This window comes from Protopterus annectens, chromosome 5.part0 (genome assembly GCF_019279795.1).
Source record: "Protopterus annectens isolate FY-2018-M chromosome 5.part0, PAN1.0, whole genome shotgun sequence".
Classification (NCBI taxonomy): Eukaryota; Metazoa; Chordata; order Ceratodontiformes; family Protopteridae; genus Protopterus; species Protopterus annectens.
The window spans coordinates 232,771,688-232,788,753 of record NC_056735.1 but is presented as its reverse complement, the minus strand read 5'-3'; the positions used below and the strand labels follow the sequence as shown (position 1 = coordinate 232,788,753).

General features: G+C 42.9%; 1 protein-coding gene across 1 annotated transcript in view; it reads right to left on the bottom strand.

Annotated features, from left to right (window-relative positions):
- Positions 1–17,066, bottom strand: part of LOC122802554 (gastrula zinc finger protein XlCGF57.1-like) — a 276,153-nt gene that overhangs the window by 167,714 nt on the left and 91,373 nt on the right. The window contains exon 2 of the mRNA XM_044072215.1: positions 10,604–10,730. Within this exon, the coding sequence (XP_043928150.1) occupies positions 10,604–10,730 (127 nt within the window). The remainder of the gene's footprint in view (positions 1–10,603; positions 10,731–17,066) is intronic.

Below are 17,066 nucleotides of genomic sequence, written 5' to 3'. Positions count from 1 at the left end.
TTGCAGAAGGCATAATGCTGCTTAAGGCTGGGCTTATACTTGCCTGTGAATAATCTGAGATCTCAGTCATGTCTCTTTTCATATAGTCCAGAGACGTACATCTTAAATGATTCACCCCCACATGGACTATGATGGAGTCATATCCGTACTTGTGGTTCAGTGACTTGAGTGCTCGAGTGACTTGACAGATCCTGGCACCTGGCAAACAGCTAACCCTAACCCGCTCCTTATCCAGCCTGGTGAGGGGAACATTCATGTGTCCCACGCTGGAGTCAGCTATGACCAATACATTAGTTTTTTTGTTGTTACCCCTTATAGGCTTATTTGTTGACACAGTGGTGTGTCTATTATGTGTTGTGGTTGTTTTTTATCTGAGGAAGTAGTTTCCTTTTGGGAGGCCTCTGATCTTTTAGTAAGTTACTAGTGAGTACCTCACATATGTTCATAGGTGTGTACTAGGCTAATGGCCCTGGAGCCTTTACAAGCCTAGCCTACAGGATTACCCTGGCATCATGTCACCCGACCTTAGTTCCCAGTGCCTCGTCAAGTAGAGCCACTGGAGTGATCCCCTGGGTGAATTTTCTATTTCCCATCCACTCATCAAGATTTCTCTTGAAGACGGCCAGTGAGGTGCTCTGTTTGACATGTTTGAAGTCTATTCCATAGCATGGGCAGTCTCTGGGTTATGAACCTGTCCCTCCAGCACGTTCTGTTGATTGTGGAAATGAGGTTGAGGTGTCTGAAGCATGTGGTGCGGAGGAACTGGGATTTCTTTAGAAGTAGCATTTCTAACAGAGCTGGGTCAGACATGGCTTTGTAAGTCAAGCAGAGATCACCTTTTAGTAGATGATATGAGACAGAGAATAGCTGAAGTTTTTTGAGTCTGTCCATATAGGACAAGTGTTTAAGGCCTAGAATCCTCTCTGTGAGGTACTTTTGCGGCCTCTCCAATTGCTGCAGATGTCTAGCGAGGTACATGCCAAATGGGGCACTGTACTCGATGATTGGCCTAATGAGGGAAGAGTAGAGGGAGACAATGACCTCTTTCTTCCTGGACGCAAAACCCTTAGTAATGAGATGTGCCACATAGAAGGACTTTCTGACCACAGTGGCAATATGGTAGTCGAAAGACAGGTTGCTGTCAACCTGTGCTCCCAGATCTCTTAAAACGCCTTCTGTGTTCAGTGGACTACCATTGATGTGGTAATTCATGGGAACCAGGTTTTTCCCAAAGGGGATGACAACACATTTTTTGGTATTGAGCTTAAGGCCATGGTTCTGACACCAGTCACTGGTCTCAGTGAGGCCTTTCTGTAGGATGTCAACATCACTTGGGGAGTTAATAATAGCTCCCAACCTGCAATCATCTGCAAACTTTGTCAGCCAGAGTCCCTTCGTGTTGGCAGCAGTCGCCCATGTTAGTAATGACCAGGTCAAGGATGTTGCTACCTTTAATGGGGGTAAGAACGAGCTGGTCCAGTTAATGGAGGGGTAGTTGAAGTCGCCCAGTATGAGAGTGTTAGGTTGGACCCTAATATTCTCCAGGGTGCTTAGGAACTTGGAGTGTGAGTCTTGGGGCATGGTTGGGGACCTATAGCAGGCTACGACCTGAATCGGTGTCTTACCCAATGTTAGCTGCACCTGAAGTATCTCTGATGTGTTATATGTTGGGCTACCAGTCTGGAGGTGTGTGCATCCTTTATGAATATAGAAACACCACCGCCTTTGGAGCTTCGGTCCATGTTCTGGGGCTGAAAGGTGTGGAATAAGTTATAGCCTGGTAGTGCAGGGGTGCTTTCTGCTGCCTTGAACCAGGTCTCTGTTACACCACAAATGTCAATGTTCTCCATTTTAAGGAGTGCTTTGAGCGTGTGCATTTTGAAATTTAGACTTCTAGCATTGAGCAGCATGATTCTCAGATTGCATTTGTTTGTAGCTGTTATGGTGGCAATTTGGTCTTTTGAACACCACCTAAAAAAGGCACTACAGGGGTGGCAAGAGCCTTGGCCAGTATCCAGAAGCCCAGGGATGACAGATGCAGGCCATCTCTGACAAAGCATCAAGGTCTGTCAATCACGTCATCCCAGGCATACAGATAATGGATCCCCTTAGAATGACACCAGAAACTTAACCAGTTGTTGAAATCAACAATTTTCTGCTTGTACTGTGGTATCATTCTGGGTGATACTAGGATGCTGCTCAGGGCTAGGGTCATACCCGCCTGTGCTACATAATCCAAGAGCTCCTCTATGTCTCTTTTCATGTAGTCCAGGGGGTATGTCTCAAGTCATTCACACCCACATGTACAATGACAGAGTCATATTTGTACCTGTTGTTGAGGGACCTGAGTGCATGCATTATGTGGTGGATTCTGCCACCTGACAGACAGCTGACTGTTACTTTCTCCTTATTCAACCTAGTCAGTGGAACATCAGTGTGCCTCACTATCAAATCACCTATGACTAGCGTGTTGGGCATGGTGTTTTGCCTTAGGGGCTTTGGTTGAGTGACACACTGTTTAGGAGAGTTATGTGTCCCATGATTAGTGTTGTGTTGTGGTGGTCGAGTGCATTTCTGTTTTGGAGGCCTCTGCTGTTTGGACAGATATTTATTGAGAGCCTCCACGAAGGTGGGTGAGTAGTTTGTGTTTTTATGTGAAGGCAATGCTGGTGCGTGTTCTGGAGGGCTATGTATTCCATGTGGTGTGGTGCAAGTGTTGACCTTCTCCTCTTCACCAGCTATTCCAGTCTTGGCTGGAGAGTGCGTGGCTTCCAATTTGGATATATAAGTGCATCTCTCGCAAGTCTGAGTGTTGGGAGGTAAGAGGAGAGGGTTGTCTGTGTACATGAGGCAGATGCTACATTGCCTCAGGATGCCCAAGTTCACCAGGTTAATAGGAGAAAGCACAGGGAACTGTCCTTTAGACAGGCCTGGAGGGGTGGGCATTAATAATAAGTACTGGAGCTGTTTCCTTGTAGAACGTTTAGTGCTGGTAGCACTTTTGTGTGCTACAATAATTGCTACAAGAAGTCTGGTAAAGTGCTAGACTAATAAGCTAGTAAAAGTGCAGTAGAGGAGAGAACTAGCAGATCTAAGGGAAAAGTTGAAGAGCAGACTTTGGCACTGCTCAGAAGCTTACAAATAAGTCCTGGATACAGCATATCTGTATCTGGACTAGACTAGTTAACAGGAAAGGTGAGAAACAAGCCCAAAATGTGGGCTTTTAAACCAGAAAGTTGAAAGAGATGGAAAGATTGCCCAAACGGCCAATAAACTACAATTTCTGGGCCAGAAACCACTCTTCTTGTGGTAGATAGGCTACCTAGTGCTTACCACTCCCACTGACAAGCTAGAAGGCTTCCCTCTGACAAAGAAAGGCTTGGGAAGCTCAGAGGCTTACAGTTTATTTGTTATTTGTCGTGTCCTTGTTTAGTGTGGGAAGTGTACGTGTGTGCTGACAACCTGTTTGGCATTCAATTTGTCCTTATGCAAGAATCTTGCCTCCAATTTCATGGTGTGACTACATCTTTCATGTAAAATATATGTTTATTTCAGGAATAAGTGGTTGTCGGTATACATGAAACGATCACTACATTGCCTTAGGATGCACATATCTATCAGGCTGGCCAGAGATGATGGGAAACTGCCCATCCACGATAGCAGGGCCTTACTGTATGTTTCACTAAGGAAGGGAATTGGTTAATTTGACAGGTCTGTGCTGGTAGCACCAAGACTACAAGAGGGACCTAAACATCATGTAGGCTAAGGTTGACCATCATAGGTTCATAGGTTCATACTAGGCTATCTGCCCTAGGGCATTTATAAGCCTAGCCAGAATGTGTTTGGCTTTCAACACCCATTTTAAATTTATTTTGCTATGCCCTTTTTCGAGGTTAGTATACTGTGCCTCTGTCTAACAGTGACACAGAAGTGATACCCGGGGTAAACCTACGATCTCCCATCCACTCATCAAGATTCCTCTTGAAGAGAGTCAATGAGGGACTCTGCCTAACCTGGACTGGGATTTTATTCCAGAGTGAAGGGAGCCTCTGGGTTATGAATCTGTCCCTCCAGCATGTCCTATTTATTTCAGTGCTGAGGTTCAAGTCTCTCGAGCGTAGCTCAATGGGATTTGGATTTTCTGAGGTGCAGCATGTCCATTAATTCGGGTTGGACATGGCTTTATACATCAGGCACAGATCGCCTCTGAGCAGGCGGTATGCCACTGAGTAGAGCTGGAGTTTCTTTAACCGGGCAGCATATGGCATCTGTTTGAGCCCATTGATCCTCTTGGTGAGGTACTTTTGGGGTCTTTCCAGTTGCTGCAGGTGTCTGGTAAGGTACATCCCAAAAGGCATTGTACTCAATTATGGGCCTGATGAGGGATGAGTAAAGAGGCACGATGACCTCCCTGATATAGATGTGAATCCCTTCATGATTAGGTGGGCTATATAAAATGTTTTTCTAACCACTTTGGTCACGTGGTTGTCAAATGAGATTGCTATCAACTTGGGTCCCCAGGTCCCTAATTACTTCTTCTGTACTTAATGGATTACCACCTATGTGGTAATTTGTGCACTTTGTTTTGCCAAAGGGATGACTATACACTTTTGGCATTTAGCTTGAGGCCATGGCTCTGGCACCAGTTGTCTGTTTCTATGAGGCCCTTTTGGAGGATGCTTGTGTCGGCTGGAGAGTCGATTATGGCGCCCAGTTTGCAGTCATCTGCGAACTTGGTCAGCCACAGTCCTTCCGTGTTGGCCTGTACCTCCGAGAAATATATACAGAACAAGAGAGGTCCCAGGACTGAGCCTTGTGGGACACCACTTGTAACTGGTTTGGAGTCTGACATGGCTCCAGCAATTCTAACCATGTGGGTTCTGTCCTTGAGCCAGTTTGCAATCCATCTAGTGACATAGGGGTTTATATTTAAGCTGGTGAGCTTATCTATAATGCCCAAGTGGGGTATTGTATCGAAGGCTTTTGCGAGGTCCAGGTAGGCTGTGTGGACCACCTTCCCCTCGTCAATGGCCTTGGTGACTGTTTCAAAGAAATCAACCAGGTTTAAGAGGCAGGATCTGCCCTTAACAAAGCCGAACTGGGTAGGATCCAGTGTTTGTAGGTCCCCAATATCTTTATTTATGAGGTCCATGAGGTCAGGCTTATGGGGCGATAGTTTCCAGGATCCGTTGAGGCACCACCTTTATGGAGAGGGACCACTGTTGCTGTACGCCACTCTTTGGGCACATATCCTGTAGTAAGGCTGAGATTGAACAGTAGTTTTATGTTTGGGTTTAGCTCTTTGGAGTTCATGTAGGGAGCCCGGGACACCATCTGGTCCCATTGATGCTGTGTTTTTGCTCGGAGAGGCGGTCTTACCTGAGCATCTGAGATGTCAGGGGGGCAGCACTCTGCTGGGATAGATATTTGCCCTTTTGGTGTGGGGGGGGGGGAGTTTGCGCTGAACCTGTCAGCTAGGATGTTGGCAATGTCTGTGGGTTCGGTGTATTTTCAGCTTCTAGGCTTTCTATACAAGGGCACTGCTAACCATGGCTGTGCAAAGAGCAGCACCACACATTGAGAAAGTCAAATGTGGTTCTCTCTGTACCAAAATTACTTACCAAAGAAACTGCTACGTTTGCATCTTCAAAGTGATACTTTCTCACCCACCAGGCAAACTGCACCCAGGCCTGCATTTTCTAAAGTTGACAGAGTTTCTTCAGTTCCACTAATAGCCAACAATGTTGTATTTTCAAATGAAATAATCACTACTATTTCATGTTTTCAAAGACCTTCCATTTAGAAAACGTACAAAGATAAGTAGGCTCACTTTTCTGTTTGGTCATTCAGCAACTGACTGGATCCCTTTTCAGCACATATTCCTTTCGCTCTTAATCATCCATCTAAAATACTTGATAAAGGGAAAATTCTTTAACAAAACATCTATAAAATATTAAATAATAGATTCCCTGGGCTTAATGAGCATGTCACCCTAGCTCCAGTATTAAAACTGAGAGCTGCTAGATTGTGATATCTGGTCTGTTTTATATTGTTATTGCATATGTCCCTCCTTCTTTTGGTTTTATAAATGGTCGACATAAATGGTCGTTTTAAATTGTTCATATTTTATCATATTTTATATTCTTTAATATTCGTATAGATGTTTTGTTAAAGAATTTTCCCTTTATAATTTATATTTTTATATAAATTTTTTCTTATATAAGTTTACACATTCATACATGCATTTTTATAAACATTTCATTACACAATTGTTTTTTTCACCTCCTTTATCTATGTAATATGTCATCTTGACACTCGATGCAGCAAAAACCTTTTGGGAATAATCTGAAGTGTTTTTAATGAACATTTTTTATTACTTTTTTATCACATTTTTATTGTATTGTTTCTATTATATATTTATATATACATTTTTTTTAAATATCAAATATTATTGGTATGGTTTCATTTATTCATATTAATTTATAAGGTTTGGACTTGATCGTCCTAAAGTTAATGAATTAATTAGGCTTTTAATGTCATTGGTGGTTGGTGTGTGATTTAGTGTATTTAAGCAATCTATTCCAGTGAATGTTTTGCATCTGATGAAGTCTTACTTGGTGGATGAAAATGTGGTGATTCTGTTAAAGCGTTTATGTTCTAAATAAAGTGTCATGAACTAAGTCCAGTGTTGATCTGGTTCTCCTTAAGTGCTTATTTTTGGACTCATTTTCAGTTATACAACTGAATGTATATGCAGACTACACGTGTATATGCAGACTACATGTACCTGTTAAAACGTTTTCTTTTGTGACAAAAATCTTGACCATCACGTCGTACAACATTAAGACCCTCTTTACTCTTTTGACCTGTACATCTGCCACTGACTGTACAAAGCCGCACTGCCAGATGAAGCAAGAGTCAAGCTGAGAAGAGACGTCATATTTACTGACAACCTTGTATTTCCAAAGGTCAAACATTCCTCTTATGCTGTGCTGATGATGTCATAAGAAGGCAGAAACATGCATGTCCACAGCTAGAGGGGTTTGGCTTTAATGGCTTGAAATTGTCCATAAATAGACTTAAAAATGAAAGTGAAAGAAAAAGTCATGGACATTCAGAATTGCCATTTAGCTGAAACACCTGATATCTTTAAAGGGCAATTTGCATATATCCCATGAGGCCTCTGATGCAAGAGGTTTAAGGCATCACACAGTTAGAAGTCTAGCTTTGCTACATTTTTCTTTTTGTGTTTTTTAACCAGTTGGTTATCTGTGTGACCTTTTTGCTCTTTGTTTTAGTATATTTAGATGGAATGGATTTTCTTCCTTTAAGCCTTATCTTTTGCCTTACCTCATGCCCAATGTGCAGCAACATCAATGTAGATCTATGTTCATGGGCAAACTAACACTCCCTAGTCCTCATTTTTACAGCAAGGATAAAGTCTGTGGTTTCCACCTCAGGTCACAGTGCTGTTAAAAATCACTTTCTTTGCCCAATGAAAAGTGAGCTTTCAAAATGGTGGTCCTAACCCCACCATTCACTCGAATGGAGCGCTGGAAGTTTGCACTATACCTTCCAATGGGCAGAGCCTAAGCCTTTTGACAGAATGAAATTATGTCCTCACATTTCAAACAAATGTTCATATCTCTGGAACCGTAGGGGTTATGAAAGAAGTATAAATTGCAAACTCTTCAGCACAAACTACTTTTATAATGGTAGTATTTCTTTAGGTTCTAGGTCTTAAACTGAATTTTATAAGTCACAGAAAACACAGTAATTATTAAATTTGTAATATTTTGTAAATAATTTACAATGTCTCAGCAACTACTCAAGTTATGCATGTGTTGTAAGCAGCCTTTTATTCATCTAGCTGAGAGCTTTCATATGAGGCTAAGGAGTTCTGTCTATGTTACTTGTTTTTGAGATATTTAGAAAAATGTGAACATTATAAGTGTATAAATTAATATCATAAAAACAACAGTTAGCATCTATTTACCTGCACTAGACAGAAGTCAAGTATTAATGCAGTTGAGTTTGCCACTGTGTAAGCTTTAAGATGAAATCTTTTAAAACCTTGTACATAGCATGGTTTTGGAAATAGTGATGCAAATATGAAAAGGCAATATTTGACCCTTACAGGCATCAGTAGGAGTTAACTGCAGATGTACCTGGAGGCGTCACTCGGATGTAATGAATTTTAACTGAACTCAAGTCTCCTGAGTTACAGTTAGGGATCCAAAGGAAACAACAGTTCCTTCTCTAAATGTTGGGAAATGTATTAATTCTTTATTAGGGTCAAAAATTCAGAAAAATCATTACTTTAGGTAATGGGGATATAATAACAAAAATATGTCTTTTGAGAATCTCATTTGGATTTACTATAACATGAACTTCATAGTAAAGATGATAGTAAAATTATTAGCATTTTTTTGCCTAACTGCTTATACATATGAGCCGCAACTCAACAAAAAGGAGTTAAAAATCCTTGGCCAATATCCCAAAATTGTGGATGACCAAGTTTGCTGATAACTGCAAGAAAGACACTGTTGTCTGCTCACCTTCTGATGCTAAACTGCTCCAAAAAGGGCTGGAAAACATGCATACCTAATGCACTGCAAACGGTCTGAAGCTAAATGCAAAAATGTTCACTGTAGCAGCATTCAGCAAAAAAGATGCTGCCACGTCATATGTTATAAGTGGTATTCTTCTTCAGAATTGGTCACAAAAGACCTGGGTGGTTATGAGGACAACTTTCTCTTATTTTATCATCTTTTTTCTACCACAGTCAAAAAGTCCTTGTATTCGGCCCAGTTATTTTCCGTAGGGATATCTTCAAGATCCAGACTAGTCATCTTACCACTGTATGCTTCCCTTATCAGACCCATCCTAGAATATAATAACCCATTTGGTATGTAGAACTCCAAGTACATCATTCAGCTGGACAGGCCACCACAATTATTTTTAATCACGAACATTAAACACCTTAAATTCTTCATCTCTCTTATACTAATGTAGCCTTCCATTTGCCCTGAGGTGACGTGCCTCATTTTCCAAGCCATAAAAGACCAGATCCCATTTGGTCTCCTAGTTCTACACAAAACTAGTGACTCTAAAGATACCAACAATAGGGACCCAAGTCTACGCCAGCACATACACGATAATTGCTGGAAGGATAGGTTTCTAACTTAACCTATTCTCAACCAAAGGAATAAATTACCACTACAGGTTAAGCATTTTGTTTGCCTTTAAGTTTATTCTTAATTACTGGATGGGTAGTCACAAATTTACACCAGGGTTATTGTGTATGGTTCTTCCTAGTTTGGGAGGTGGTCACTATTAAGTACATGTCAAGGGTAGCAAAAACTTAAGTGTGTCTGATTATAGGTGTATGTATATGGCTAGGCATCTTATGGGTTCTGTGATCATTTGCATACTACTGCTCATATGTTCCTTTCAGGACAGTGGTTAATTGAAGCATGACTTCTGGAAATTAAGATTAAGCAGAAAGCATAACTGAAAATATAGGTCAACTGACTTGTGACACAGACAACAAGACAGCCATTCATTCTCTTACTTCACAAAATCCTTAAAAGCTTATCCATTAAATGCGGAACACTTAACCAGAACTCGCACCATTACTGCTGCAGGATTTTTTATGTCTACTTTGTATGACATCCACGAATGTTCTCACAAGTAACTGCATTTTGAAAAGCACTGTGTTGGGGGATTGTTCACATGCTTTTCCTGTTAAAGTAAAGTTCTGCTTTGGTAGCACACTTCTAAAACTGCAGCATGTCACTGCATTCCCTGAACATTACTTGCTTTCCTGAAGCATCTTTTCTTCCTTAATATGCAAATGCGTTCTCCATCTACTGTTTTACAGTCGTCACTATTACTTCCCAAAGCACCATTACTTTCACAAGGCCTCCCAAAACTATACTGTCCAAGAAATAACTGAATAAATACACAATAGAAAGTGAAGTGTACCACAAATATGGCTCACTGACAAGTGACTTGGATTAATGCCTACCAGAAACTTACGCTAAAACAATGAGGAACCTGATATCTATCAAAATTAACTTACTGTACATTTTGCAGGTGTATGTAATTTTCCATATAAATGTTCTCCACCAGTGGTTGATGTACAGTTCATCAAGCACTAATACCTCAGTGAGATCTCCAAAAGTTGGCAATCTGTTACTGACTGAACAGGTTCAATTACTTGTAGTCTGATGTTTCGCCATAAATCCTTTACTTTGTGGAAGCACTAAGTCCCCAACTACCCACAATGCAAAGGTTTACTCATACTACAATTCTCTGCTTTTTATATTCTAACTTTAAGTCATCACATCACTAGGAAAATGAAATCCTGTTTTCAGTTTGCAAGATCTAGCCTTGTTACACCAGAGTTAACACATGGTCTTTGACAAACTGTACAGTTCCCTTCCTGTACACATCATGCACTTTAGCTGTTATTACCCAAGACTTTAATGGCAGCAATCCTAGGCCTTCAACGTTTCAATAAATCAGCATGGTTCACTGCACCATATCAAATACACATCGGATTAAAGATGGTATATTCCAAAAATATATCTGTCCTTACCTACTGACAACATGTTTTCATAATTCTCTACCATCACTTCCCTGTGAAGTACCCTCTCTTCACTGGTTAACATCATCCATTCTTCTTCTGAGAAAGACACAGCAACATCTTCAAATGATCCTGGGGCCTGAAAGTATACAAGACACAACTGAGTCATCTTGATTTGAATGCATACATTGAGACATTCTACAGATTTTAAAAGGTCGACTGACAGTTAAAAATCTGCAGCTAAGAAAGGAATGGATGAAGTAATCTTTGAGCAGAAATTGAGAAATCATTTCTAAGTGTCTTTTTAAAGTGCCACTGCAATGACAATCAGCAAATAGGTAAGGAAAAATCAAATCTTGACATTTTTGAAATTATATTTACTTTCCTGGTCCTTAGGGTACACCATAAATTTTATATACAAACTGCTTACAATAAGACAACTTAGGAAAAAAAAGAGAGAAAACATTTTTTAAGAAAATAAACCTTCAGATTCCAACATTCAACATCAAATATGCCTCATTAAAGTGTCTTCAATTTCCAATCTTCTAGTTACCTAGTGAAGCTCGTGTACCAGCTACTAACAAATTTAATCCTTCTGCCTTCTATCCACCTGGGTTATACTACCCCATTCTTTAAGCACTCCAGCATACCTCATCTTTAGAATTAAGAAGTTATGTACTCACCATAACGTTCCATGTGAGTTGTTCCATCTCACCTTCATTCTTCACTGATGGGTTCGGAGCCGATCCATTGGCTCTGACACGGCCGTTAGCAAAGCTCAAGGTTTGCCAGTAGCTCGAGACCAAGCCCCTTATCCCATGATGCACTGCTGGAATTACCTCAGATCTTGTTTGCTGCGTGTACCATATCCCTGTATGACAACAACTCTCCCAAGAGAAAGAAGGATTGAATAACCAGGATGAGACCAGCCTCTAGGTCAACTATCAGCCAGGTGGGGGATGGAGGGCGGGACGTAAGAATGAAAGCGAGTTGGAACAACTCACATGGAACATTATGGTGAGTACATAACTTCTTAATGTGAAGTTGCTCAATCTCGCCGTTCATTCTTCACTGATGGGTAGCGTCCCTAGCACCATGAATCTCGGGTGGCTCATGGGAGTACATTCTTCAGGACTGTAGACCCAAAGGAAGCCCTGTCCCTGGAGGTCTTATCAACTTTGTAATGAGTGATAAAGGTATGCGGTTTAGACCAAGTGGCTGCAGCACAGATGTTATCAAAGGGTAATTTGGCTTGAAATGCAGAAGATGTAGAAACTGCTCTGGTAGAATGAGCTTTAATCTTGTGTAGTAAGGGCATATTAGCAGCTGAATAAACAAAAGTGGTACAATCAGAAGCCATTTAGAAAGTGTTGTTTTAGCCACTGGTCTACCTTTTCTGGCTTCAGAGAAAGGCACAAAGAGCTGGTCTGATTTTCTAACATCTTTTGTTATGTCCAAATAATATCTGAGCTGTCTGTGAACGTCAAGTATGTGCAACATGAACTCTTAATTTGCTGGAATAGTTAGGGAAGAAGATTGTCAACTCAATGACTTGGTTGATATTGGATTCAGAACAAACTTTGGGCAAAAAAAGAGAGGTTTGTCCTAAGAGATACTCTATCAGCATGAAAAATCAAATAAGGAGGGCTGATAGATAAGGCTTGAAGTTCTGACACCCTGCGGGCAGAAGTAACAGCCACCAGAAATTTGGTTTTCCATGATAAAAATTGGAGATCACAAGACGATGTTGGTTCAAATGGGGGAAGAATCATGCGAGACAGCAGAAAGTTTAGGTTCCAAGGAGAATAAGGAGTTTTCACTGGAGGCCTCATGTAGAAGGTCCCTTTGAAGAAAGCCTTGTACAACGTGTGCAACATTATGTTTAGCCCGTCCACTCCTAGATGAAAGTTAGATATAGCAGCCAACTGGACCCAAACTTTAGCAGCTGCAGCTCCTTCATTAAAAATCATAGTCAAGAATTCTAAAATTGACATCAAAGGGGCTTGATAAGGATCAATGTTCTGCTTAGAAGCCCATATGGAAAATCTCTTCCACTTACTAAGATATAGTCTTCTGGTGGACGGCTTATGAGACGACAAGAGGATCTGTCTTGTTTCATCAGAAAGATCATGAAGCCTGGCTATGAGGGGAACTGGAGCAGCCAAGCTGTGAGCTTCAGTGACTGCAAGGAGGGATGGAGGTCCCCCGACGGATGTGTCAGAAGGTCTGGAACTGGGTCCAGAATTCATGGATCCTCCAATAGATGATGATGAAGAAATGGGAACCAAATCTGCTGAGGCCAATGTGGGGCTATGAGGATGATAGTCCTTCCCAGCAACATTGCTTTCTGTAGAAGTCTGGGTATAACAGGGATTGGAGGAAATGCATAGAGGAGACCAGGGGCCAATCGTGTATGAGTGCATCTCTCGGGGGTTGTCCCGGAGGGGGAATCAGGGCAAAGTAGCTTCTGCATTTGGTGCTGACGTGACTGGCAAAAAGATCACAGCAAGGCTGGCCCCATTTGTGGAAAATCCTGTCTGGAATATTTTGTTTGAGATACCACTCATTTGGCAACAAAACTGCCCTGCTATAACGTTGGATCTCCCTGGGATGTGCATTGTCAACAGAAAGCGCTTGGAGGAGACAGCCCACTGCCAAACTATGAGGGCTTCTCGGCAAAGGGGGTAAGACTTAGTCCCGCCTTGCTTGTTCAAGTACCAGACTACCGACATGTTGTCTGTCTGAAATGCAATCGTCCCTATTGGAAGAGAGTCCTGAAAGTACTGCTCTCATCTCCAGAACATTGATATGCAGGCGTGAGTCTTGATCCGTCCACGTGCCTTGGGCGGTCATTCCCTGAAAATGCCCCCCCCACCCTATCAGGGAAGTGTCTGTGGTCACAGTGGCTACTGGAGGGGGTAGAACAAAGGGATGTCCTATAGTAATATGAAAAGACGTCAACCACCACTGGAGATCTCTCATGCAAGAGTTTGTAATCAAAATCATATGACTCATTGGAAGTTCCTGATAGGACCATTGGGTGAACAACAGCCATTGAAGAATCCGCATGTGCATCCTTGCTAATGGTATAGCCAAGATCGCTGCAGCCATCAAACCTAATACTTTTAGGACTTCTGCAGCTGGTGCTCTGTCCTTCGACACTAATGAGTTGACATGCTGGCGAAGGAGAAAGATCCTCTCGATTAGTAGTCGTAGAGTGGTGGTTGAAGTGTCTAACTCTGCTCCTATAAAGACAATATGCTGCGATGGCGACAAGGCAGATTTTTCTGAGTTGATTGTAATGCCTAAGTAATGGCAGAGTGTCAGAGTGTATTCTCTTGCTTGAATAAGCTGACGCCTGGTGGTGAAGGTAAGAAGCCAATCGTCTAGGTACGGAAACACCTGGAATCCTAGATGCCTCAGATGAGCCGTGACCACTGCCATGCATTTGGTGAACACTCTGGGGGCTGTAGTGAGACCAAAGGGCAGGGCTCAAAACTGATAATGATTGGCTCCCAGCTGGAAATGCAAATGATCTCGGGATGGCCTGGCCATTTTTATGTGGTAGTATGCATCCTTGAGATCTATTGAGCACATCCAATTGTCTCTCCCTAAAAAGGGAAGTATTGACTGAAGAGTGACCATCCGGAACTTCTCTTTCTTTACAAATTGGTTGAGTCTGTTGAGGTCCAAAATAGGTCTCCAGTCCCCTGTTTTCTTTGGAACCAAAAATAATCTCAACTAAGTTCTGGATCCTATTTGGTCTGTTGGGACTAGCTGGATGACTCTTTTTTTTTCTAGCAACTTGCGGACCTCTATAGTTGCTTGTTCCCTGTAACTGGGTGGAACGTCCGGGATTCTCTTTGGGGGTGTGGGTTGGGTGAAGAATGGTATGAAATTCCCTCTGGAAATAATACTTTATACCCAGATGCCTGGCTAGATTTAACAAATGACAGCTGGGTACAAAGATAAGCAACCCCCGACTGCCTCCAGAGCAGAACAGTCGGGTCTCCCTTCAGGAGCGCTGATAGGGTTGACCAGAGAAGTGATCTCTGTCACCCTGGTGTTGTGGAGCCCCTCTGCCATGAGGGCAGCGTCTTCCACTGTTACACCCTCCTCTGCCCCTAGAGGGGGGTTGACCACGTGTGTCCTGAAAGGCTCCTTGAGCTTTTCGGAACCACATTTTCCCTCCCCGTTGGCCTTTGGGGTAAGGCCGAGTAGGGGTGGAAAAATGAACTTCGACGGCAGACAGAGTCTTTCCCTCTTGCTCACAACTAGTGAGAGTTTCCTTCACTTTGGGCCCAAACAGAGATGAGCCATCAAAAAGGGTGTTGACAAATGAAGACTTAAAGGGCTCCGCGAAGGAAAACAAGCGCATCCAGGAATGTCTTCTTAGCGCAACTCCTGTACCCGCTGCTCTACGCATCCCATCAGCCGCATATGATATGAGACGCATGGACGAGTTCACGATGGAATTTAAGGTAGTGAGCTGGGCGGCAACTTTGTCAGAAGCCCCTGCAGCTACAGTACCCTGAAGAGTATCTCTCAATTCCTTAAGGAGATCTCTTTTTAGTCTGGTGGAAGTGGGTCAAATAGTTCAGGGATCGGAGTGTAAAAGTCACTGAACTAAACATGCGTTTCCCATATCTTCAGTTAGGAGGATGGATCGTCGAGGAAATCTCAGACATTTCCTTCTTGGTGGCTGCCGCCACCACCATGGCATCAACAGGGACTCCCTTGGACAAAAAATCTTTATCTACGAGGGCAGAAATTAACTTGTTGGGCCTCCGTGGGACAGGCTCCATGGACTCCGGTGACTCCCATGCCCTTGGAGAGACCAGCTGCATGAGCTCATCGAAGGGCGGAGACACCCAAGAGGTGGAAGGTTGAGACCCAAAAGCCTTCAGGAGAACTGACTCATCCTCAGTAGGGCTTTTGGACTGCCAATCACCCCTCTGCCTAAGGATCTCGAGTATCTCCGCAAAGGAGATATCCTCGAAGGGGGACCGTGGGGACCCTTCTGACTCATCCAAGTCAGTATCAGTTGTTAAAGACTCCTGCGGGGAGTCCAAGTGTCTCCTCTTCCACAATCCCTTCCTGGGGACCTCCTCAGTGGGAGCCTCTGGGGAGGTCTCAGAAGAGCAAGGGGCGCCCTGTGGGTCTACCTGAGGCTCAGGGTCTCTACTCTTGGCCTGGACGATGGAGGCAGAAGCGGACACAGGCACTTTGGGGGAAGAAGAGGCCAGACCTGGTGTCGAGGATATCTTTGGGGACAAGGCTCTCCTCATGGCTTTGAAAGCATCACGGCTCCGATGAGGAGTCAATGGACATGAGGGAACCGCCATCCCCTCCCCACCGAGGCCATGGGCTCCGAGCCGGAGGTAGGAGCTGAGCTCATCCGAACCGAGGCCCTGAGATGAAGAGTCAGCACCATGTCTCTCACAACCTTCTACTTCATAAAATTTCTCAGCTGAACATTTCCATCCCCACTCTAAATTGGTTCTCGAGTTACCTGTCCAGTCACCTACAAGCAGTTAAATGGCAAAATTTCCTTCTCACCTTTTCTGTCAGTTCAGACCGGTGTTCCTCAAGGTTCAATTCTTGACCCCCTCCTTTTCAACCTCTTCACCAATGACCTACACACTTCCAGCAACCTCTCCTCTATCATACACAGTATGCAGATGATTCAACACTGATCTCCATTTCTCACTCTATCAATAACCTCCATCATATCACCCAGTCTTTATTTCACTCTTTTGAGAGGTGGCTCTCCAACTCAACTTATCCTGAACCCCTCTAAAACTAAGCTCTTACTATTCCTACCTAAAACTGTAGCTCACCACAAATCCACCTTTCTCATATCCTCTCTAAATGGCACCATCATAACACCAGACTTACACACTAAACTCCTAGGTGTCATCATAGACAACCAGCTCAAACTAGACCTCCACATACTTAATTCTATAAAGAAAACACACCAAAAACTGGGCATGCTATACAGAAACAGCAAATTCCTGACCCCCAACTCAAAACTACTTCTAGCCCAATCCTATCTCCTCCTTGCCCTCCTCTATGGCTCCCCTCTATTTTCCAATTTACAAAATAACCTGCTGGGAAAACTAGACCAAACCTATAACAAAATTGCTAGATTGATCACCAGCAGCCCCTATAAATCCCATCACTGCTCCGCTCTCATAAAACTACAATGGCTCGAATTCCCACACCTTCTGACCAAATGTCAGCTGATCCAAGTTTTCAGAATTCTTAATTCAAACTCTGACTGTCCAGCTCTGTCCAACCTGATCGTCTGGTACACCCCTCCCCGATCCCTGTGCAGCTCTGATAAACTCTTACTACAAGTCTATAAACCCAACAAGAACATAGGTAAAATACTCTATAAACACTCCATCTCCCTTACCTGGAACAATCTTCTGCTCCATATTAGAAGTCATACCTCCCTTCCTAACTTCAAACA